The sequence below is a fragment of the Peromyscus eremicus genome, chromosome 5, assembly GCF_949786415.1.
Source record: "Peromyscus eremicus chromosome 5, PerEre_H2_v1, whole genome shotgun sequence".
In the NCBI taxonomy this organism is placed as follows: Eukaryota; Metazoa; Chordata; class Mammalia; order Rodentia; family Cricetidae; genus Peromyscus; species Peromyscus eremicus.
In genome coordinates this window covers 55,223,271-55,248,139 of record NC_081420.1, presented here as the reverse complement: position 1 = coordinate 55,248,139, position 24,869 = coordinate 55,223,271, and the positions used below count along the sequence as shown (strand labels likewise).

Sequence of the window (24,869 nt, the reverse complement as noted above, 5' to 3'; positions counted from 1 at the left end):
TTTCATCAGGAATTTCTCACAGGAAAGCACAGAGTGCTGCTTCTGGTTCCTTGTTTCTTCTGGTTAGTTTCTTTTTTTTTTTCCCTTTATAAACTCCAAGTTGAAAGAGAAAAATAGAAGCTATGTAGGCATCAACTCTACATCCATCCCTGTGATGGCTTCTTGTTCATGTAGAAAGAACATCATAATTCACTGTAAGAGAGGAAGCAAATCCTCATTCTATCCATTGTCAGCATGTGCCTGACTTGACTACTCAGTTTTTCTTTGTGCCTAGGCTGAGTCTTTTCTTTTCTTCCTTGGCCATTGCTTCTCTCTGTTCAGGGCTATATTAGTGCTCAGCCTGCTCATAGAATGTAACTTTATTTCTGTTTAGTTTAACAGTTGAGCCAAAGAAAAGACAAAGTGTGTACTCTTTAAATTTATATCTGATAAAATGCTGGGATAATACACAATAAAAGATCAATAAAATCAGGCAAAATTCTGACTCTGCCCAGGGATGGGGATGGACGGTAAATAACTAGATAAATTGTCGTGCTATTGGAAAAGCAGTTGTAGAATTTCAAGCTGAGGAAGTGTGACATAACTGTGATACTTAACAAAGGGCTACTTAGGGTTTTCTGGTTCTAGCTGACTTTCGGAATTAATTTAGAGTATAATTCGCCACCTTGTGTTTTTGAACTGCATTAATAGGTGTGAGAACAATGTAAGGTGACCCAAGAAAGCATGATGAATCTTATCCAATGAGGCTGCAGGAGTCGTGAAGAATCTGAGACTCAAGCACATATGCTGAGCAGAGTGAGCAGGTTTCCTAAGTTTGTTTGTGACTGAGGTCACTGACTGTTCTGGAAAGAGACCACCATTTAAAGAAAGGCAACAATCCCGATAGTAACCTGCACTATTAGTCTAGTTTTTCTTCAATAAAAATAATTAAAGAAGTTAAATAGAATCTGAATTTTGAATGAAGTCTTAACACAGGGAGAAAGATTATTATATAACCAAATTAAAGGTGAATATTCCAAAGGAATTTTGTTTTCTGTTTGCTTGGACCCAGACATTTGTGAAATTCTATAAAGTATTTTTTTTTTTTGATGGGATTTACAAAACAAATAGAGAGTGAGGAAGTTAATGAAGGTTCTGCAGCAGAATTTGTGTTTAGAAACTAACACCCTAATGATAGTTTTGCATCTTATAAAGTAAGTCTGGTGTAATTATCAGGGGGCAGATTGTCACAGGTAGCTTTTCAGCTTAGGAGCTGAAAATCTAATGTCTTCTAATATATAAACTTTCTCTGTGTGTTTCCTGTAAGATAATCCTATAGAGACTTGAAAGTATTACCAGAAATCCAGTGGACTCACTCCAGCTTTTCAGAGTTTGTAATCTAGGCTCCGCCTACCTTGACATAAATAAAGAGTGCTGGAGCTTTGCCTTTTATTCAGAGCAGGTTAGTAAGGAAGGAAAGGCAAGAGTCAGACTTGGGCTGTTGATATCATGGATCTCAAGCATAGTCGTTCAGTGCAGCTGAATGATGGAAACTTGATGCCAGTGCTTGGATTTGGCACGTTTGCTTCGGAAGAAGTAAGTATACCTCTTGGAATGAAAGGGTTAGGTAACAGTTATCCTGGAATTACTTTCAGAATGCAGGAGACCTGCTCCTAGTGGATCATTCATTTGGGCTCCCCTTTCACTGTCTACTAGAACAATTACTTCTGTTCATGCTTGAATATCCTTAGTGGTACTTGGTGAGATGCCAAGATGTTAGCTCTAGAGGCTAATGATTTTGTAGGTAGATTATCTGTCATTATTGTTATTAACATTTCCTGACAAATCTCAGTGTTTACTATATATTTTAAGTGCTTACATATATGAATGTAATCAATCCTTGGTGTAAGTGTTCTTACTAATTTTTAAATTCTGATCATCTCAAGCTCAGGCTTCTCCTGCATTCTACTCTTGGTTAGAAATTGCTATGGATATGGGAGATAATGGCTAACAGTAGGGACATTGGATAGCAGCTTTGCTATGAGTTTTTTTTTTTTTTTTTTTTTTTTGGAAGAAGATGTGTTTGTTAGAGATTTTCAACCATTTGAACAGGTTTTTAAAATTTCATGCATGTATGCACCATATTTTGATCATATCCACCAGTCATTCCACACATCTAACTCCTTTCAGATACTCTCACATCTCTTTCCCAACTTCATTTCTTCTTTTTTCTCTTTCTCTTTTTTAAATAACTTACTAAGTTTATTAATACTATTATATGCTCTTGAGTATGAGGCCATCCACTAGAACACGGCCAACCTACTTGGGGCCATAAGCCTGAAGAAAATAGATTCTCTTTTTCCCAGAAGCCATTAGCTGTCAAGAGCATTTTAGCTGGGGGTGAAGCATTCTCAGCCCATCCTCTGTCCATGCTGCAGTGATGACTGGATTGGATAATATGCAAGTTTTGTGCAGACAACCACAGCTGCTGTCAGCTCATGAATGCAAGCAGCTCTGTCACATCCAGAAGACACTGCTTTACAGTAGTTTTCCATGATTTCTAGTTCTTACAGTCTTTCTTCCTTATCTTCCATGATGTTCCTTGAGCCTCTTGAAGAAAGGGTGTGATATAGAAGTCCCGTTTATAGGTGAGCACTCCACGGATACCTACTCTCTGGACTTAAATAGTTGTGGGTCCTGGTATCAGTCATTGTCTATGACAAAAAGAAGCTTCTTTGATGAAGACTGAGAGATGCACTAATCTATGGGCATAAAGATAAGTATTTAGAATGCAAGTCAAACTTTAAAAAAATGTCTATGAGAATCCACAATCATTCCATTCATAGGTTAGTATTGAAGACTTGCAAGATATAAAGAAACAATGAGGATAGGATGACACTTCTTACCAAACACATTATGTACCCACCCAATAGCTCATTGCAGTGGAAGTGTCTAAATCTAGTCACAGATAACAGAAGCTTTGAGGTGGCTTGGGAAATAGTGTCTCCAAATGACAGAGATCAATTTACTCAATGTTGTTGGAAGAATGATGAAATATTTGTACTGGATAGAACCAGTTTATTTCAGTTAACTTCTGTAATAGATGAAGCATACAATATGTGTTCTATAGCTTTTAACTGACATTTGTTATTATTGTTAAAGATGGAATTGTATCTTAGGGAACAGAACAAAAGGATTCTATAGTGCTTTCACTTACAAAATTAAAGGTAATACATTCTTTGAGAAATAGAAAGGAACAAACAGAAGCTTCCTTCATAATCTAGTAGAAGTTTTTATTCTGAATGTGCTCTTGCTCCACCAATGACCTCCCTGTGGGATCATTGATGAAACAAAAGCCTGCTTAGTTGTGTGCCTTGTGACTTTGTTTGTCTAGCCACGTTTCCTGGGAGCAACACAAACACAGGATAACAGATTAATTCATGAAATTATACACTGATTGAAATTTGAGGAAATTTTGTAAATATTATTATCCTGACTTTGTTCCCCAACAGCAGCTTCGTGAGGTGTGGTCCTTGTCCTGGTAACCGTAGCTGGCCAGGCGAGTAGTTGTCAGCTTTCTGGGTATCTGCCACATATAGATGCTTTCACCGTGTTTTTGTTTATTAATATGGATTTAGCATCCTCCCCTTCAATTTTCCCAATTCTGATGCAGACCAAGGGACAGACTCATGTAAATTTTTCGCATGTAAAATTAATGGGTCAATTTTTGTCAGTAAGGACAAATATTAGAATAAATAAACTAATGTTTAAACTAGAAAGAAATAATACACATTTTACTGGTCTGGAGTATCATCTATGATGGCTGTACTTTAGGTTTTGAATGAATGATTTATTAAATATATGCAATAAAAGTAAAAGAATAAATTATGAGGGTCAAATAGAGAGAAGTAGCAGATATACAACAAATTAAATCAGGGGGCTGAAAAACACCCAACAGAAACTAATTGTGATAGCCCATTGAAGTAGCCAGATGGAATTTCCCAGTTAAAAGTCCATTCTGGTCAGAATGAAGTATCCCCTTGGGTGAGACTTCCAAGTAACTGAACAAATGTCAGCAGATAGAGTTGACATCATCAAATTGGATACTCACAGCATCCAACAAGAACTAACTGTGGAAGTTGAGGCAGTAAGTTGGAGTTCCTTATTTAGCTTTCTCTCCCCATGGATGAACTTCCTATGGGACTCCTCCTCCTCCTCCTCTTCCTCCTCCTCCTCCTCCTCCTCCTTCTCCTCCTCCTCCTCCTCCTCCTCCTCCTCCTCCTATAGCCATTTCACATCATGGGATAAACAATAATCACCTCTGCTGGGAATGATTTATATTCTAGCTGTTTTTATGACACATGTTTTCAATACTGTTAGCTGCTTGATATTTTCCTCTCCCTGGTACAAAGCCAGAGGGTCAACCTGACCCAGGTCAGAAAGTTTTGGAGGACAACTGACATAAACATGCTTGTGTCTGAAGTTGGTGGAGAGGAAAATCTGCATCCAGAGCTAGCTCCTCAATGAGTTTTAGCAGCCTATGGCAATTTACCACCATAATGTACAATATACATTTATGCATATACCTATTAAAGTAATCCTGGTAAATTATGTAGCTATTAATTGATAATTAACCAATCCAGTGTTCATGATCAAGTTTCTACTTGGCATTAAAATCTATCCTGGCAATCATAGGAGTCTACAAAGGCTAAAGATCCACTTCTGTATGGCTTTCACAACAAAATAGAGATATTTGAAGCATACATGGAGAGCTGTCATGATGATGATGATGATGATGATGATGATGATGATGATGATTAAAACAAGGTCTCATGCATTCCAGTTTGGCCTTGGACTCACTATGTAGATAAGGATGGCCTTGACCTTCTAATCTTCCTGCCTCTCCATCTCCCAAGTGCTAGAATTATAGGTGTGGGTTACCCCATCCACTTTTCATACTTTCTTGTGTAATGACTGTCTCCCCCACTTCTTCTCAGAAACCTCACGAAAGAAGAAGAGCCAGCAGTTGCCTTTAGCCTACTGGCTATGGGTGAGATAGGGCCTCTGTTGGTCTTTTCTGTGTCGAACACACAGATTGCAAGCCCAGTGCCACTTTGAGATCTTTGGCAGCAGTTAACTCTGCAGCTCACACATGATTGAGCCTGTATGATAATGAGTATTCAGAGATGGGTAATGCCTGGGGGGCACTCACCAACCTAAGACAGAGCACCTGTGTGGCCTGGGCAGGCGTCTCCATGACAGGTAAGGTGACCTGCTGACGTCCCATGCAACCCAAGTCAGAAGCTCGTTTTTTAATAAAAGAGGGACCTGTAGGTCCCTGGCCCCCGTTTGGGTAACTGTTGCCTTGCTTGCGGACCTTGACCTTGATATCCTCCCTATGCTAATTCCCTGCCAGGTTCCACTCTCCTGAATGCTTAAGGGAAGTTCCTTGCCTGTGTATCCTGAATAATGGGCATTAACACCTTAGATGCAAGATTGTAAAACATCAGTAGCGAACTTCTGCCCTCCAGGGTTCTCCCATTGTGCTGTAAGCCTGTATTTAAGACCTCCTCCCTCCTTCAATAAATGACATTCGGCATTTAAAATTAAAATATATATATATATATAATTGAATGAATCCTGCGAATGTAACCTATGAAAACCACAAATGTGATTAATATGAGTGCATATTATTGATATTCATAAGTGCAATTAATGAATATCATGAGTGTAATTTAAAAAAAAATTAAAAAAAAAAGAAGAGCCAGACCTTTTGTTTATGAATAATCTCTAGTGCTCAAAGCCTAACATAGTGTTAGGCAAAAAGAAGTCACTCAGCAAATGCTTACTGTGTGAATGCTGAAAGCAAGGACCCGGAAAATGAAGAGAATAAAAGAATCTTGAGTGAACTGAAGAGCCTATTTGAGTGGAAATTGAGAATGATGGGTAATAGTTAATTTTCAGTTGTCAGCCCACACGTACCTATGTGTATGTACACCTGTCCTGTCTACTGAGTACCTTAGAATTTTTCTCCCAGTATGCAGCTTTCCTGATAGCTAGTTCCTTACAACTGATCTGTATTGAATGAAACTTGCATTTCCATGCTTCATAGGAATCCTACATCACTAATTCATTAGTCAGATTTAGAAGTTAGTCTTTTTGTAGTTTGTATCTCCAGATAGGTTGTAAATCTATTATCAAGGTTTGTATCATCAAACAAGATCAACCATAGGACTGGCAGCACCTTGGATAAAATACTAGGAAGAAATAAATGGCCTTTTTTTCTGAGTTGGTCAGATCTCCAACTTTTCCTACTCTTGTTTCATAGATTCCAAAAAGCAAGGCTACTGAGGCCACCAAAGTAGCCATTGATGTAGGTTTCCGTCACATAGATGCTGCATACTTCTATCAAAATGAGGAAGAAGTTGGACAGGCCCTCCGGGACAAGATGGCTGATGGAACTGTGAAGAGGGAGGAGTTATTCTATACCACCAAGGTGAGCACTTGTGACCAGAATGGCTACAAACCACTGTCGATTCAGATACATTACTGGGAAGGGAGACACCACCACCCCTTTGATCTCAGTTTGAATCATGTCTTTATTGCAAAGACACATTATAGAAACATAGAGAACAGGGCCAATAAGATGACTCAGTGGAAAAAGATACAGGCTGCCATGCCTGGCAACATTTTATCCCTTGATGTACATGGGAGAAGAGAAATGATTCCTGATATCTTACCTCTATATATGTGGTACCTTTGCACATGCATTGGTGGGTGCTCGCGCGCGCGCAGCGCGCGCACGCGCGCACACACACACACACACACACACACACACACACACACTTATTAAAAAAATTCAAAAAGAAAAGGCTTGCTTTGCTCCAAAGTATACTAAATGTGGGAAACAGCTACTCAGTGTCTCTGAATATCAGACATTGCCTGGATATAAAATAAGGAAACAGTTTTGTTAGATAATCTGACCTCTCTGGGCCCTGAGTAACTATTTCTTCAGTAGATTACCAAGTGAGGTTGAAAATGTTCACAAAAGGGAAAATCCTTTTCTCTAATCAGCACTGAATGTACTGAAATTTGCAATGTTTTCTCAGGTGGAAAGGCAGGCTTCCAGTGTGATGTGACCTGAGTAGAGGTCTCTATACACATCTCCGAATTATGTTTACACTGGTGACAGCTTGTTACACTAGATCTCTTAGAATTGGTTCTGGATTTACTAAGAACAGTCAATCTTTTGTCAACTCTATCTACTGCTATTTGTTCGGTTACTTGGAAGTCTCACCCAAGGGTATTCTTCACTCTGCCCAGAATGGACTTTTAAGTGGGAAATTCCATCTGGCTATCTCAATGGGGCTTTCACAGTTAGTTTCTAGTAGATGTTTTTCAGTCCCCTGATTTAATGTTTTGCTATATCTTTGCTGCTTCTCTCTATTTGTCCCTACTCCCAGTCCATAATTTTTTGGCTCTTTGAGACTACAACATCTAATTCTTTTTTTTTTTTTTTTTTCGAGACAGGGTTTCTCTGTGTAGCTTTGCGCCTTTCCTGGGACTCACTTGGTAGCCCAGGCTGGCCTTGAACTCACAGAGATCCGCCTGGCTCTGCCTCCCGAGTGCTGGGATTAAAGGCGTGCGCCACCACCGCCCGGCCCAACATCTAATTCTTGAAACACTTAAATTGTTTGTTTTCTAAATTCTGCCATTTCCCTCACATTGTCATCATTAAAATAAATCTCAGTGTTCTATTGAGGATGTGATCTATAAGGAGCAGCATACATTTGGGGAGCATTATTGGGGAGGATCTGGGAAAAGTTGCGTGAGGGGAAATTCATGATCAAAATACATGAAAAAAATTTAATAAAAAAATATAAAACCTTAGCCCCAGATGTTCTTAGTTTAGTTGAGACCATCATAGCAGGTCTTAATCCTTTCACCGCAATGTGTAATTTTGTTTGGAAACTGTAGATTTGGAATACCTTCCTTAGACCAGAGTTGGTTCGTCAGTGCTTGGAGAGATCACTGAAGAAACTTGGGCTGGATTATGTAGATCTCTGCATTGTTCATTTTCCAGTTGCTATGAAGGTCAGTTTTGAATTTTTATGCCCTAGACTGTTATATTATATCAAGACAATGAAATTTTTCTGGACTTTTGCTGAGAGAGATACATCTATCTGAGAAGAACACAATGGCTAAATGATTATGACTCTCCATGACAGCTGAGCGACCCTATGGTCAAGACTTCTTAAAATGCTCATCCCCCATTCTTCATGAGGGTTGAAATTCAAGGACTTCACTGCCTTTTATCAATCAGAGTGCCCCAGATTGTGGAGACTCCCCCTGGAGTCTCTGCCTCCTTAGGGCACATTCTCACCTATGTATATGTCTCACACTAGGACACAGGGATTTGAATTTGGGTAAGGGACATTTGGGCTTGGGCTCCTTTGGGTCTTGTGGTTTCATTTTCTTATTATGGTGCATGTTTGTGGATTACATTTGATAGACACATTAACTCAGAATTGAGGCATCATAAAGTGGAGCAAAAGCTCATGATTAATAACTAAAGTCCTGTCTTTAACACCATTCTGTCATTGGATAAGAAATAAATTCCAATGGAAATTCATAATTGGTGAAATCTAGGGATTTATGGGGAGTCCAGGGGGGAGAAAAGTGGAGGCAATCAAGAAGAAAGGTGTGCACACATGTGCACACACACACTCACACACACGAGTGATTAACACAATCTCTTGAATGTTGAATGAGTAAGCTCATTAGGCACTAGAAATTGACTATTAGAGAAAAATATTTGTTAATTTCTCTTCTCTCTGCATTCTAGCCTGGGGAGGAACTTCTGCCAAAGGATGCCAATGGAAAAATTATTTTAGAAATAGTGGACATTCGTGATACATGGGAGGTATGTACTGCTGCAGATACCACAAGGCACTGTGTGGCAAGATATGAACCAATTAATAAAGAATTAGAAGAGATGGGTTTTGTTTCCTTAATTGACAAGCCTAAGATATATCATAATGCCTAGTCTTATTGTAACTTATTATGCCGAGTTCAGTTGATATCCCTGGGAGGCCTGCTCATTTTTATAGGGAAACAGAGGAGGAGTGGATCTGGGGGAGAGGGGAGGTGGGGAGGAGGAACTGGGAGGAGTAGAGGGTGGGGGAACTATGGTTGGGATATAATATAAGAGAGAAGAATAAACAGCAACATCAACAAACCCTTCTCTGTATTTCTGTAATCTCATCTATTGGGTATGAATTGAGAGGGATGAACGTTAATTTTTAATTTCAACTGTGATTTGGGGTAGATATTTCTTTGTCTCATAGATCCAGTCAACGATATAAGCCTTATAAAGGGGATCAGCAGAAAGAAACTCAAAAGGATTACAACACTATTCCAGGACAGATAAACACACCTTTAAGAAGTGTAACCTGTCTTAGCCCAGGGCAAGATATAACTGAGAATGAAGTCTGACATCATATATTCTATCTCATATATAGTTTTTCAACATTATAGGAAAAAATGTAACAATGCATTTTTAACCAGCACAAGATCTGAGAATTCTTTGTCTTTGACTATAAGGCCATTTATTAAAGAACCATTGTGTGCCTGGCATCAAAACAGATGCCACTAAAAAGGGTGGAGAAGATAACGGGAGACTTATGTGTATTTGTTGTTCTCAAGGTGCATGTAATTTAATAAGCAGACAAATATGTATTCATGCAGGTAAGTGCATTAGGCAAGGCTGTATTCAAGTGACAGCACTGTTTTGAAATTATAACTGAAATTGTTATGTAAGTAAATGAAATCATTATGTAAATAAATGAAATTATTGTGTAAGTGTTCAAATAAGTCCAAGGAGAAACTCCAAAGGACAGAGTACAATAAGGATTAATCATATGTTTTCTTTCTCTCCAGGCACTGGAGAAGTGTAAAGACTTAGGGTTAACCAAGTCCATAGGGGTGTCCAATTTCAACCACAAACAGCTGGAATTGATTCTGAACAAACCAGGGCTCAAATACAAGCCCACTTGTAATCAGGTAAGCTCTTAGTTCACCTTGGCTGCCTTTCCCTTCTGTTCTTCACAAACTTCTTCCTTACTTGATACTTCGCAAATTTCTGTTTTGAAGCAGCTGTTTAGGATATAGCTGTTTTCACCAAGGTAGGAAATATCAGTGATGGTTCAGGTTGACTAGAATGGGAAGAATAAGACAGGGGAAAGGCAGTTGGATTGACTAAAATCACTGCTCTTCTTAGAAGGAATACCACTGCTCAGTCACACTCAAAGCATGTGCTGTACTTAAAATCATCTAAAATCTTAAAAACAAACAAACAAACAAACAAACAAATGGACTGAAGTGAGGCACAGCAAGACTGTATTGCTACTGTGTTGTTCTGGCTGGACTCTCGACAATTTGTGGTGGTTTTGTCCCTAAATTCAGATTGAAAATATTTTTTTTAATAACTTTCAAAAACTTTTAACTTTTGCAGCTACAAAAGCTACAAAAGGCACCAAGAATTGTGTGATGACAAATTCCTTCACCCACACCCATCAACATGCTCAAGCAATAATTTCTCTCCTGTACAAATTTGTTAGATACACACTATTTTGAAGTATTTTGAGGCAGGCATTATGTAATTTTAGCCCATATTTTAAAAATGCATGGTTTAAAAATAATAGCATTGCTAGAATACTGTTAAAACACCCACACTTTTAGCAATGGTTGGTATAACTAAATATTTTGAGTGTTAAAATGTGATCATGTCTTTTTATTTCCTTGGTACTTGGTATTGAACCAGAGTCCTCACACACAGTAGGCAAGTGCTCTAATACTGAGTTATATCCTGTATTCTTTAACACATTATTTTGGTGTAGGATCTCTCTGAATGCTCTGGTTGACCTTGAAATTTTAATCTTCCTGCCTTAGCCTCCCAAGTAGCCAAGCATTTGTCACTATGCCCAGCTGTGTTCAAAGCAGGGAGGGAAAAAAGTCTACATATTGCAGCTGGATGGTATGTCTATTAATTTTTTCATTACGCCAATAGGTTCTCTCTCTTGTATTCATGTCCCCTTTCCATTCTTACTTTCATCTCCCCTCCCTTTCCCTGTTCTTTGTTTTCACTCTCACTCTTTTTCTCCTTTGACTTATTTACGAAAGAAATTAAGCATTTTATCCTGTTAAAGTTCCCCACATAATAGGGGAAATTAGTCATTGATCACCATGGTAGTTTGGTAGGCTGCTTTTGGGTTTCTTATATGTTGAGGATCAGAGCAAAGGACTTGGTAACAGAAGATCAAAGTCATGTGAATCCCTGAATGTTAAAAGGCATGGCATTTCCCCATCCAGTGTGTCCACTCTCCCTTTTCATTCTCACCTCGTTTGTTCCCCTGAACTCTCTGGTCCTTTCACAAGTCTTTGACTTCTTCCTTCTCTAGAGGGCAAACAGTTTTAGGCTTAGCTTGTAGTCTTCTCCCCTACGGTTATACTCAGTCATTGCTCTAATGGGCTTTAGCTTCATTCTATAGAACTGACAGAGACCGTAAGTTGGAAATGGGAGATTTTAATCTTAAAACGCTAACAAAAGGACAGAAAAAAAAGGTATTTCAGGGAAAAAATACTTATTTGAAGCATATTGTACTTAAGTCAATGTAGAAGTGGCCTTGAGGTTTTAAAACCTGCATGACATTGTTGGCTCATATGTTCTGGTTCCATTTTGTTTTGGAAATTTACAGGTAGAATGTCACCCATATCTCAACCAGAGCAAACTCCTGGAGTTCTGCAAGTCCAAAGACATTGTTCTGGTTGCCTACAGTGCCCTGGGATCCCACAGAGACTCAAACTGGTAATGAGACTATTGGACTTCATTTCCTTATGTCAATAATTTCAGGCTCATAAGTGATCTTTTCTTCTTGCTTTATCTGTCTGTTTCCAACACTAATAAGTAGAGCTCCAAAGGGGATTTTAGGGCATAGTTTCCGGAGATTAGACTGCATATATCCTAGCCATGCCATTTTGACAAGTGGGTAGAAGGTAAAACCCACATTCATATCATTTCTAGAAACTTTCTTATTTCTACAACATTTAATATTTAATTTAGGAGGTGCTTAGAACCATCTTCTCTCATAATAGCAGATAATTTTATGCAGAAATCAAAAAGAGAGAATTCCCAAGAGAAAATACAACTGTCTTTCCAAGTGGTGATATTGACTTGCAGGGTATCCAATATGTCATTAGAGATTTTTCAAAGGATATGTGTAGCTGAAGTCAAGGGCATATAGTTGTATGTACATTGATAAGTTAAAAAATCCGTAGGCTTAAGAAAATAGTATTGCTTTTACATTTATCAGTGAATTCTGAGTTCTGTTTGTAGATGCAGAGAAGGGTTTGTATATGCCTGTGCTGGTGGATTTTTTTTTTTTGTCAGCTTGACACAAGCCTAGACTTATCTGGTAAGAGGGAATCATAACTGAAAAAAAAAAGGCTCCATAAGATTGGCCTATTGGCAAGTCTGTGGCATTGTCTTTATTAATAGTTGATGTGTGAGGGCCCAGTCCACTGTGGGTAACACCACCGTTGTGGTCCTGAGTTGTATAAGAGAACAAGTTGAGTAAAGCAGTAGTAACATTCCTCCATGACCTCTACTTCAGTTCCTGCTATGCATTCCTTTGATGATGGACTGTGATGTGGAAGTGTAAGATGAGCTAAGTCTTCTCCTCCCCAGGTTTCTTTTGGTCATGATGCTTTATCATAGCAATAGAAACCATAACTAAGGTGAAGCATAAGAAAGAAGACATTTTGATGGCTGTCAAAGACATTGTCTCTTGTCCTGTGCTTTTAATAGAGTGTAATGTTTAATGTGGAAACTCGATTTTCTAAAGTAAAACAAAATAAAACAGAAGTTAATAAATATTCACAATAAATAACTTTTTATATGTCTTTTGAAGTTCTTATTCCTTCTGAGACAGTTTTTCATCACTTTTTAGACAGTTTCTATACTGTTCTTTTGCTCTAGAGAAGTTTTGCCTATTCTATAGCAATCTTGTGCTTTGGGTGAGGGGCATAGATTGAAATAGGATCATGCTATGTTGTGTTCAAACTCATGGATCAGGACCTCTTGCTTCAATCTTCCAAGTGCTACAATTACAGACTTATGCTCCCATTCCTATCTGGAATTCACATATCTATGCTTTGGTGGCCAATGTGATCACAATTACCTGTAGTTCATTAATTTTATAGCATTTTCCCTGACTCCCTTCCTTCCTTCCTTCCTTCCTTCCTTCCTTCCTTCCTTCCTTCCTCCCTCCCTCCCTCCCTCCCTCCCTCCCTTTCTCTCTCTCTCTCTCTCTCTCTCTCTCTCTCTCTCTCTCTCTCTCTCTCTCTCTCTCTCTCTCTCTCTCCTTTGCTTCCCATACTTTTAGTTATCAATTAATGGAAGCTTGAAATTATCAAAGGAAAAATTTGAGAAATAAGAAATTCTTAATTTTAAATTGCATATTATTCTAAGTAACTTGATGAAATCACATGCTACCAAGGATAAGAAATATCCTTTTTCAATGTATTCTCACCAAATCTACTCCATTATGCTACTCACTTGTTAGTTGTCTGGTTTATCAGGACAACCATCATAGCATGGCAGGACTTGCATTCAAGTCACCCTTATCTCACTTAATAAAGGCTCAAAAGCATGAGAATAGTGATGTTTGCAATTTGGATAGGGCAAAGAGAAACACTTCATATGAAAATGGGAAAGTTCTCAGCTTAATAAAAGAGAAAATTTATATACTGAGGTTTCTAAGATCCATGGTAAGAATGAATCTTCTATCCCTGAAATTGTCAAGAAGGAAAAGGAAGTTCTTGCTAGCTTTGTTATACCACCAAACATAAGATTCACTTACTGAAGTCGGAAAAGGTATCATTTCATATATATGTATGTATAATGCACATAGACCCCCTGAGGATAAAAGGGAATATTTGTATTTCTGAAATATTCCATTGCATGGACACATGTCCTACAATGTTTATCTTCTTATCTCTCAATGGGCAACTTAGTTGCTTACAATTGCTACAATAAAAAGTAAATCTCCATCATTACTCACAAAATTCTGCTTTAACTATACTGTATTGTACTTACTTCTTTTAATGGTCTGGGAATATGGGTGAGGTGGCAACATATTCCAGATTTGTCATCTCTGTGTGAGTATGTTTTGTCTATTTTTTTTCCCAGGGTCAACAGTGATAGCCCATACCTCCTGGAGGAACCTGTCTTAAAGACCATCGCCCGGAAACACAACCGATCTCCAGGCCAGGTTGCCCTGCGCTACCAGCTACAGAGGGGTGTGGTGGTTTTGGCAAAGAGCTTCAACGAGAAGAGAATCAAAGAGAACTTCCAGGTAATCGCCTAGTAGCACTACTCCAGAATGAGACCTGGGGGGCAATTCCCTGAAAGGCGAGAACTTGCTATTTATTCACTCCCAGACATTGCCCCTGTGTGCTGCAGACAGCAGCTTGAAAGGGCAGCAGATAAAGCACTGGGTAAAAAGGCTGGGTTTCCTCCACACTAGACTTTGTCTTTTACGAGTTCTTTAACAAGATGTATTTTGGCTCTATTACTTCAGTTGGTTGTTGGAGTCCTTTCAGATGCCAGAGAACTTTATTTTACATTCTTTGCTTTACAAATCCCTATTTGTATTAAGGATAACAATTTGAATTAAGATTAAATCCAAGTAGGACTGCTTGTTGGAATATTCCAATACATTTTTTTTTTAACTTCCATAGTACCAGGCATGGCTCTGTGTGAGTTTTTCATTAACTTACAATTATTTAGTTATATGCTGGTTTACTTTCTGAAGTATGGGATATTATATATGGCCATTTCTCCTTTTATTATTGGTGTTTCTCTTGGCAGAAAAGGAGCTAGATGAATTTATAGACTGACCATATAAAGAAATCAATGATTAAAGTTAGTCCTTAAATGCTTTCTCATATAGACACTAGCTAGTTTCTCATATCAATCAGTGGGTTTTCATTTGTTTTGTCTAGAATCTCATAAGGTTAAAAAAAATTACCCTTTAATTTAGTTTCTGTGTGTATTTGTGTTTGAGGGCACACTCACCAGCACACAGTAGGTGGCCAGAGGATAACTTATAGGAGTTGTTCCTCTCCTTCTGCTATGTGGATCTCAGGGTAGAACAAGGTGTCAGAAAGCACCATTACCTGCTGCTGGTTTCAATGAGAAATGTACCCCATAGACTCAAATATTTGAGTAGTTTTAAGATGACAGCTAAAAATTTTATCAGGAATATATTTATAAAAGGTAACATTAGCAACATTTTATTAAAAATATTGGAGCTGTTGGTTAAATTTATTCTTATGAATGAATTTGATACATGATTCTACATTTTATTGACAATAATTTTATTTTAAAATACAACAACGTGTTAACAGATGGCTCCATGGCAGCCGTATTTTTTTTTGTTTTGTTTTGTTTTTCGAGACAGGGTTTCTCTGTGTAGCTTTGCGCCTTTTCCTAGGACTCACTTGGTAGCCCAGGCTGGCCTCGAACTCACAGAGATCCGCCTGGCTCTCACTTGGTAGCCCAGGCTGGCCTCGAACTCACAGAGATCCACCTGGCTCTGCCTCCCGAGTGCTGGGATTAAAGGCGTGCGCCACCACCGCCCGGCCTTAAAGAGTATATTTCTTAAAGAGTATATTTTTAAGATGGACTCCTGATGGATAGAGGCACAGACAGTGTCTTGGTTTCTTTTCCTATTGTTGTGATATAATATCCTGACAAAAACAACTCTAGGAAGAAAGAGTTTATTCTGAATCGTACTTCAAGGGTACAGTCACCATCACAGGGAAATTATTGTTGGTATGCTGGCCCGCCCCTTGGGGACCTTCCCTGTGTCCTGACATAAAGTCCCCTTTAGAAGGAAAATTCCTCCTCTTCACTCCCTCTCTCCTTTCTATTCCCAGGAAGTGTTCTCTCTCTCTCTCTCTCTGCTTTCTCTTTCCCTCCATTCCCTCTCCCCTCCCCTCAAAATAAACTTCCATGGGGATGCTGTGCCTGGAGTGTGAGTAACTTTCCACTGCTACTGTGTCTGCATGGCATGTCTCCCTCACCCACCAGGGCACCTTGACCCAACCGGCCAAGGACTCCTGCATGCTGATCATAACAATTATAGTGGCAGAAGCCTGAGGGAGCTAGTTACTGGTTACATTGTAGCTATAGTCAAAAAGTAGAGGGTTGAATGCTTGAATGCATGCTCAGCTCTTCTTCTCTTTGTGCAGTCCAAGATTTCCTACTCAGGGAATGATCCTACCCACAATTAATATGGGTTTTCTCATGTCAATTAACATAATCAATATAACCCTGCACAGGCACACTCTATGATCCATCTCACTGATGATTCTAGATTCTGTCGAGTTGACAGTTAATATTAACCATCACAGATATCTTTAATAGACAAATGATTAGATAGATATATTTAATTTTCATATAAATATATATATGTAAATTATATATAAATATCAGAAAGTTCTATGTAAAACAATAAATAAATATTTAAGAAAAAACAAAAAACAAACAAACAAACAAAAGGGAAAAAATCAGAAAGCTTAAGGCATTCTTGACTGTATAGCAAGCTTGAGGTCAGTTCGGGCTACATGAGAGTCTGTCTCAAATTAACAAAATCATCTATGATATGTAGTAGGTAAGTAGACAGATAGATGGGACCCTGAGGTTTTTTTTAATGTGTGTGTATATGGTGTATATGTTGTGTATGTCCTGTACTATGTACTCTTCTCTTTACTCCCTGCCTTATTGTCTTGAGACAGGCTCTCATTGAATATGGAGAATAGGCTGACAGCCTGCAAACCCCAACAGTTCTGCTGTCTCTTCCACTCTATAGTACTGAGGTTATAGGCACAGTTATGACTTGCTTTTTTGTATGGGGGCCAAGATTTGAACTCAGGTCCCAATGCTCATACAGCAAATGATCTTACCTACTAAGCTCTGTCTGCATACTACAATCTTGAATTTTTGATGACCTTTTTTCCTGATGAGGTAATGGACAGCATATTTTACCAAAGCTCTCTGTGCTTTTCTATTAAAGCACTTTCCATTGGGAACTCCATATTATCAAATACAAAAAAGATGGTTTTGAGTAAGAGAGACTGATGCAGACAGGAGAAATCACTTAATATAGGATCCATTTTCTCAGTGATCAATCAGAAAGGTTCTTTTGATAAAAAAGAATTGACATAGATAATGTTTGAGAACATGCGATGACCAAGTGTATGGTTAACAATTGATCAGGGGATGATTTTTCTTCAACTCCATCAAGTCTTGGAGAGGAGTTAGACTATGTTCTAGGATTGGGTGGGTTCTAGTCAAAGCTGGATCAAACCACATGATGGCAAAGGAAGAAAAGTTCAGCTAATTTTGGTGAGGCTAAATCTAGTATTTCATCTAGATTTGAAAATTAAATTGGGAGTTCTTTTTTTCCTGTCTTACTTAAGATTAGGGATTGATGAGTCTTTCTTTTGTGATATGGATCAAAGTGGGAAAGGAATGGGAAAGGAGGGGGCTGCAATGCTCACCCAAATGTTCTGAGACCCTTGTTGCTATCCCCCATATATTCCCAGGTGGAAGGCCACTTCAATGGCTTGTTTATTATTTTATTTTATTTTATTTTATTTTATTTTATTTTATTTTATTTTATTTTGTGACTGTCTTCCTTTCTAGGTGTTTGACTTTGAATTGACCCCAGAGGACATGAAAATGATTGATGGCCTCAATAAAAATTTTCGATATGCTAAAATGTCATTGTAAGTACCTCCTCTAGACTGCTTTATAGGTTGTTTGCTTTCTGTAACATGCAGATGAGCCATGAAGATGTTCTGTAGGATCCAGGGAATGACCAATGTAGCTAAACTTTTGCTTTTGAGTCAGTGAGTTTATATATATATATATATATATATATATATATATATATATATATATCAAGTCAAAGTAAAATAAGTAGCAATAGATAGAAAGATAGATTGCAAACACGATTAAATTGTGCACTCAAAATATCCAGAAATTGATTGAGAGAGCACCTTTAAAACAACCAGGCTGAGTTCTCAGGCTGAGTTCTCAGGTCCTGAGCAGAGCACAGGGTCTACTCAGGTGAGGCTTCTAGGTAAAAGGACACATAACAGCAGAAAAGTAACATTGTTAAATTGGATGCTTACAAACATCAAGCAAAAACCAGCTGGGGAAGTTGAGGCAGTCAGCTTTACTTCTTAATCTTGAGCAGAAAAGAATGACCCCTAGGGTGAGGATTCCAACTAGAACAAATAGCAGAAGACAGAGATAACATTATCAAAATGGGTGCTTATAACAACCAGCAGAAACCTGGGAATATGGAAGTCCACCAGTCAGGAGGAATTAAGTCCAATTCAAGATTCAACAGAACCGGGGGACTCTAGGCTCTGCTGCTCAAGAGGGCCTTCACTGGCATTCTGTGAAGCTTTCTCTATCCTGGATAGCTCAGAGTTCAAAGGAGGGAGAGAGAAACAATGGAAAACATTCAGACTATTTATCACTAGCTGTGCTCAGGAGGCAAAAGATGTCTTGGCTGCATGGGGTTGTTTGAATACTGTCCTTGAGCATACTAAGTTGCACAGCTGAGTAAGGGAGGGGCCATATCTTACCCTTGACATTTTTTGGCAGGTAGAGACATTCTCCTCATGGGAGTAAACAAAGTGCTCTGGGAACAAAGTTCACAGAAGGACAGTATATGAAAGTCTGTTATATGTAGGTCACAGAGGAAGATGAGGCAGTTCCCACGGCTGAACGTCTGGCTTCTTTGTCCCACAGGAGGCACTTTCATATTATGGAAACCTCTCCCTGTTCTCAAAAGCATATTTTCACACTTGGGTTGTTTTACTGCTTTCTTCTTTCCCTCTCAGAGATTTTTTGGGGGTGGGTACATCCCAACCCTAGACAAGGGGTCTTGGAGGTTATGTTGAGACAAAAATACTTTGGGTCTTAAATGAGGGAAGTGACTACTCAGCTTCCAGAGCCAGTTTTTCAGTGAGCTTAAACAACACATGATAGTTTTCCAATATAGTGTCATTACAGAAGATGTACCTGATTTTCAGAATACGTTTGCAACAAATGCGTCCCTATAGACCTTAGAAGAGAGACATTTCTTTTTAAGTTCATGACATGTAGTGAGACTCAGGATCAACTTCATTTCAAAACTGGCCAAGCTGGGGCTACAGTATAGTTGGTACAGTGTTTCCCAAGCACCACATAAAAACGGGCATGATAGCCTATAGCATTATTCTCAACCCCTGGGAGATGGAAACAGGAGGATCAGAAGTTTAAGGTCATCCTCTATTGCACAGTGAGTTCAAATTAAACACAGATGGACCTTGTTTCCAAAAAAAGATCAAAGTTGTGTCACTGTGAACTGATGTTAAAAAATGCCCGGTGACCTTCAGCCAAAATAAATGTCATTAGGGTTCACCTGCCCATTTGACACAGAGGCAGATTATCTCATCTAAGAGACCCATGAAAATGCTTTCTCATTAATGTGTATTAAAATCAAAAGAAATAAAAGAGAATTCAATAATAATGGATATACATTAATGCATCAAGCCTATTCTAACTTTGTACTAAAGCAGGGAAACATGTACTTCAAATAATCTTTGTGGAAGATGGACTCTCAAAGAAGATATGAATAAGTCCTAGGGAAAACATAATTCTCTTTCAGCTTCCTTCTTTCTGTGTCCATTGACATTTGCCCTGAGCCAATTCTTTTCCAAGCTACATCTATTGTTCCCAAACATTTATCTATTCCTCAACTTTTGTTTTCCCATCACATGCCAATTTCTTTAGTTACATGGTCTTACTAACTTGAAATATAGGAAATCATGAAATGGGGCTCAGTAGATACAGAAGCTTATTATGCAAGCTCAGCAACTTGAGTTCAATCCCCAGAAGGTGGAAGGAGAGAACTGACTCTGCAGAGCCATTCTTTGACCTCCACATGTATGTTTTGGCACACACACATAATAACAATAAGATTTTAAGAAGAAAATAATGAAACCAGTTGATCCACAACTTTAGTTGCCGATGTGTTCCATTGCATTTAGCAAGGCAGGGTCCACTGAAATTTGTCTGGGTCCTCAAATGATGACTCTCCTCATTTTGTCTATCGGAAGTGTGACTTGTGAGCAAACAAGTGTTTCTTCTTCTCTTTCAGTGCGGTGGATCACCCTTACTATCCATATTCGGAAGAATATTGAGCATGAGCTGTTAAACATGACAGAGACTTTCCTCCCTCCAGATAATGTGTATCTGTATTTGGTGGAGTGGTGGAAAAGCAGTATTCCTGCCTCCAGGTGCTTGTCTACTGTGACAAAACTATGAATCATAAGAGAGGATATTTGTTTGTCCTGAGGATTAAAAATAACACACAAGTTGGAGAATTTATAAAGTAAAAGGAAATATTTGATGTAGCTTCCTTGATTTTTGTACAATCTCATGTCTACATTTTTATTTACAAAATTAAAATCATTTTCAACACATGGATCATATAATTTTAAAATGTATTTCGTTCAAGTTATTGAACATTATTCAAGAATTTTGGAGCACTTTTCTGATTGTAAAGAAATGGGTCTTATTAACTTATTTAGTTTCCTAGTTATTAAAGCAGATTTGGGTAATTTTACTTGTTGGCAGTGGCATGCACTCTTTTTTCTTTCTAGTAAAACTTTTTTGAATATATTTTTTCCTGAAGCATTGTTTTATAATAAATTAGGGAAAAATTAGGCTAAGTTTACATATAAATGTTTTGAGTATGAAAGTCTACTGAAAGAAGTAGGCTTTCAACAAAGTAAAACCAGAAGCATTCAATGAGAAATGGGGTGGGGGGTATGCTGGGGAGGGCTCAGAGGGGAAGAGTGTGCACTGCTCTTGGTTCCCAGCACCCATGTTGGCACCTCACAATTGCCTGTAACTCCAGCTCCAGGATGTCTGAGTCCCTCTTTTTTGTCCTCTTTGGGCACATGTATTCATGTGCACCTACTTGCCTTCCCCAACATATGCATATTAAAAAGTAAAACTAACAGTTAAAAAAAAAAGAAATCAATAAACATTTATTGGAAAATAAATCTGCCTGGTCTCTTACATCTTTTTAAATTTTACTTTTTGAGGTTTTATTTATTTTTATTTTACTTCTTTTTGTGTTTTCTTTATCTTTTTCTATTTACTTATTTATTTTGTTCTTTATTTTTTTTAAAAAAATCAGTTCTTTGAGAATTTTGTATGCATTGTGCTCATTCTTACTCCCAGCTCTTCCCAGATCCATTCCCCTTCCCTACCCATCTAAAACTTTGTGTCCTGAAAAAACAACCAAACCAAACCAACCAAACAAATAAATGACAAATAAAAACCCCAAAACACTCTCAAGATCAATTTGTGCTGCCAAAATAATCTTGGATGTGTGGTCTTCCACTGGAGTGCAGTCAGCTTCTAAAGGGATACACAGAAGAAACTGTCACATCCTCTTCTGTCACTAACAATTGGCATGAGTTCTATACCTAGGGGTAGGACCATAGGACTATCTACCTGCTAGGATTTCTTATGTTGTTTTACATGACACAAACAAAAGGTACTGACTGCCTTTATTCTACATTTATTTAAGAAGTTGTACAGTGAATAGTCTTGGCATGTGGAGACTGTAGCTCCCTCCAAGGAAATATGAAACATGTCTACTAAAGTAAACAGCTCCTCTCCCTCTTGTCATAGAGGCAGCCATGCTTACTATCCATTGCAAACAATCTGGGGTTCCAATACTCAAGGATTTTCTCCTTTTACTTTACCTACTAAATGTTCATGTGCCATTGAATTGTTTCACTTCATGTTCTGGAAGCTAGAAATGCAGCAACTGACTCAAAAGTGACCTTACTTTGGCCACAGGTATTGTCACAAGTAATAAACTCTCACTCATCCCTAACTGAGAAGTTTCAGAGATTTTTTTTTTAACCTCCATGTATAAAACATATTGAGCTAGTTTATTAGTTTGCAAGTAAGATTAAAATCTCAGACCTTCCGTATTCTTGACAATCATTTGGAGAAAATTCAAGAGTGGGAAGAATGGATAGTTGTGGTGGAGTGGGAGTATTAGGTGCTCTCTCCTTCCTTCCTTCCTCCCTTCCTTCCTCCCTTCCTCCCTCCCTCCCTCCCTCCCTCCCTCCCTCCCTCCCTCTCTCCCTCCCTCCTTTCCTTCTTTCTTTTTCTTTTTCTTTTTGAAACAGGGTCTCTTACAAAGCCTTGGCTGTTCCAGAACTCACTATGTAGACCACACTAGCCTCAAACTCACGGAGAGCTGTACACAAATTACTAAATGGTCTTATTCATAAAAAAACTCAGAGCCAGAAATTAGGGTTAAGCCTGAAAGAGATCAGAGGAGTAGGAACTTCACTTAATCAACTCTGCAGCTTCTAAAAGCAAGCTGCTTCTTGTCTACCCACACCTATATACCTTGCTGTTCTGTTCTCTCATTTGCTCTCTCAGCCCAGTTACATCACTTCCTCTTCCTGCCAGCTCTGTCACTTCTCGTCTGTCTGTACAGACCTCCAGACCTCCATGGTTAACTAGTGTTGGAATTTAAGGCATGTGCCACCAAACCTGGCTCTGTTCCCAGTGTGGCCTTGAACTCACAGAGATCCAGACGGATCCCTGCTGCCAAGTGATAGGATTAAAGGCATATGCTCACATTGCCTGACTTCTATGTTTACTAGCCTGGCCTTTTCCTCTGATCCTCAGGTAAATTTTATTGGGAACACAATATCTTGGAGGATACATTACATCACCACAGAGATCTGTCTGCCTCTGCTTCCTGAGTACTGGGTTAAAGGTATGAACAACTACGATTGGCTCTATTTTCTTTTTTAACACAAAATTTTTATTAATTATTTGGGAATGTCACAATGAATATTATACATTTTGACCATATTTAACTCCTCCACTTCTCCTAACTCTTCCTAGATCCACCCCGACCCCTCCCAACTTCATGTATTCTTTTTTAGTTTTAATTTAAAAAATGTTGGTTGAGTCCAGTTTGTGCTGCCCATATACTCAGCGTGATTCACTTAGTGAAAACTGACTCTCCCTCCCCAATCAGCCATCAGCTATCAAGAGCTCCTCAGCTAAGGAAGAGTGCTATTTTCAATGGGTTGAACAACAATGATGCTATTGAAATCTGATTAGTAGGAGTGCTTATGTTCACCAGACCCTAGTGATTCCTTAAGCTTTCATCTCATTCATCAAGTTGGAAACCATCTCTATTATATTATGTTTTAAAGTCTGCTACATTCCTATCTTATGTTACCTGCTACTTGGATCACTCCTTTCATTATCACAGTTTAGATTTGTACTCAGGATATTGTTGTTCATGCAGACAACCCATGCATCCACATATCTTTTCCTCATTGGACTTCCTCTTTTATTCAGGCAAGTTTTTTTTTTTTTTTTTTTTTTCTGGACTGCCTGCTCAGTTACTTATTGCCCAGAGCAAGGGCTACATACTGACATCATACCTTACTTACAATTCCATCCTATATTTGTTACTTTCAGGGCTCATAGTATATATTTTCTTGTCTCTCAGTTGCTTTCGAGGAACTTCTATAATCACGTAGCACAGCCCATTGTAGTCTGAAGGTATCTCCAGTCCTGCCCAGCCCTGTGGTCCCATAGCTGCTTATAAAATAATCACTCAGAAGCTTTTATTAATTATAACTGCTTGGCCATTAGCTTAGGCTTATTGCTGACTAGCTCTTACACTTAAATTAACCCATAAATCTTATCTATGTTTAGCCACGTGGCTTGGTACCTTTTCTCAGTTCTGCCTTGTCATCTTCCTTCCTCTGTGTCTGGCTGGTGACTCCTGACTCAACTCTTCCTCTTCCCATAATTCTCCTCATTTGCTTGCCCTGCCTATACTTCCTGCCTGGCTACTTGCCAATCAGTGTTTTATTAAACCAGTGTATGTGGTGGTATTGTGTTTTCCAAAATATTGTGTACCTTAATAAACTTATCTGGGGTCAGAGAACAGACAGCCACTAGATACAGAGGCTAGAAAATGGTGGCACTCACGCCTTTAATCCTAGCATTCCAGAGACAGAAAACCCTCTGGATCTCTGTGAGTTCAAGGCCGCATTGGAAACAGCCAGGCATGGTGACTCACGCCTTTAATCCCAGAAAGCAGCCTTTAATCTCAGGGAGTGGTGGTAGAAAGCAGAAAGGTTTATAAGGTGTGAGGACCAGAAGCTAGAAGCATTTGCCTGGTTAAGCATTTGCCTGATTAAGCATTTGGCTGGTTAAACATTTGGGCTTCTAGCAGCAGTTCAGCTGAGAGCCATTGGGATGAGGACACAGAAGCTTCCAGTCTGAGGAAACAAGACCAGCTGAGAAGTTGGCCAGGTGAGGTTAGCTGTGGTTTGTTCTGTCTCTCTGACCTTCCAGTGTTCACCCCATTACCTGGCTCGGGTTTGATTTTATTAATAAAAACTGTTAAAGATTCCTGCTACAAGTGTACAAAAGCATTATCCCACAGCATTTACTCTTTTCTGTTTAATCAAAAAGGAAGGTTTTAACTTTAACATAGTAAAATTCCATATAATAGAACAGTTATCAAGCAAGAATTACAGTTATAATATCGAGTCTATTTATATTTGGCAAAATTAAAGAAAATATTCTATCATCTATCCTATATTTGTGAGTCTAAAATTTCATACATAATTTATCTTTTATCATAACCAAGGAAAATTATAACTATAACTATTTAGTCTTTAACTACATCAGAGAC

The 24,869-nt window shown here is 38.6% G+C and overlaps 1 protein-coding gene across 1 annotated transcript; it reads left to right on the top strand.

Annotated features, from left to right (window-relative positions):
- Nucleotides 1–1,488: 1,488 nt before the first annotated feature.
- LOC131910499 (aldo-keto reductase family 1 member C15) lies at nt 1,489–21,121 on the top strand. Its single transcript, XM_059262417.1, has 9 exons — nt 1,489–1,575; nt 6,308–6,475; nt 7,957–8,073; nt 8,825–8,902; nt 9,919–10,041; nt 11,736–11,845; nt 14,228–14,393; nt 17,750–17,832; nt 20,262–21,121. The coding sequence occupies exons 1-9, from the start codon at nt 1,489–1,491 to the stop codon at nt 20,302–20,304; spliced, it is 975 nt and encodes a 324-aa protein (XP_059118400.1). The 3' UTR covers nt 20,305–21,121.
- The last annotated feature ends 3,748 nt before the right edge of the window (nt 21,122–24,869 follow it).

Excerpts from the sequence above, each read along its gene's own strand:
- LOC131910499 (XM_059262417.1), top strand. The coding sequence starts at position 1,489 with ATGGATCTCAAGCATAGTCGTTCAGTGCAGCTGAATGATGGAAACTTG. Across the intron at positions 8,074-8,824 it reads ATTTTCCAGTTGCTATGAAG|CCTGGGGAGGAACTTCTGCC; the intron begins GTCAGTTTTGAA and ends TCTGCATTCTAG. Across the intron at positions 11,846-14,227 it reads TCCCACAGAGACTCAAACTG|GGTCAACAGTGATAGCCCAT; the intron begins GTAATGAGACTA and ends TTTTTTTCCCAG.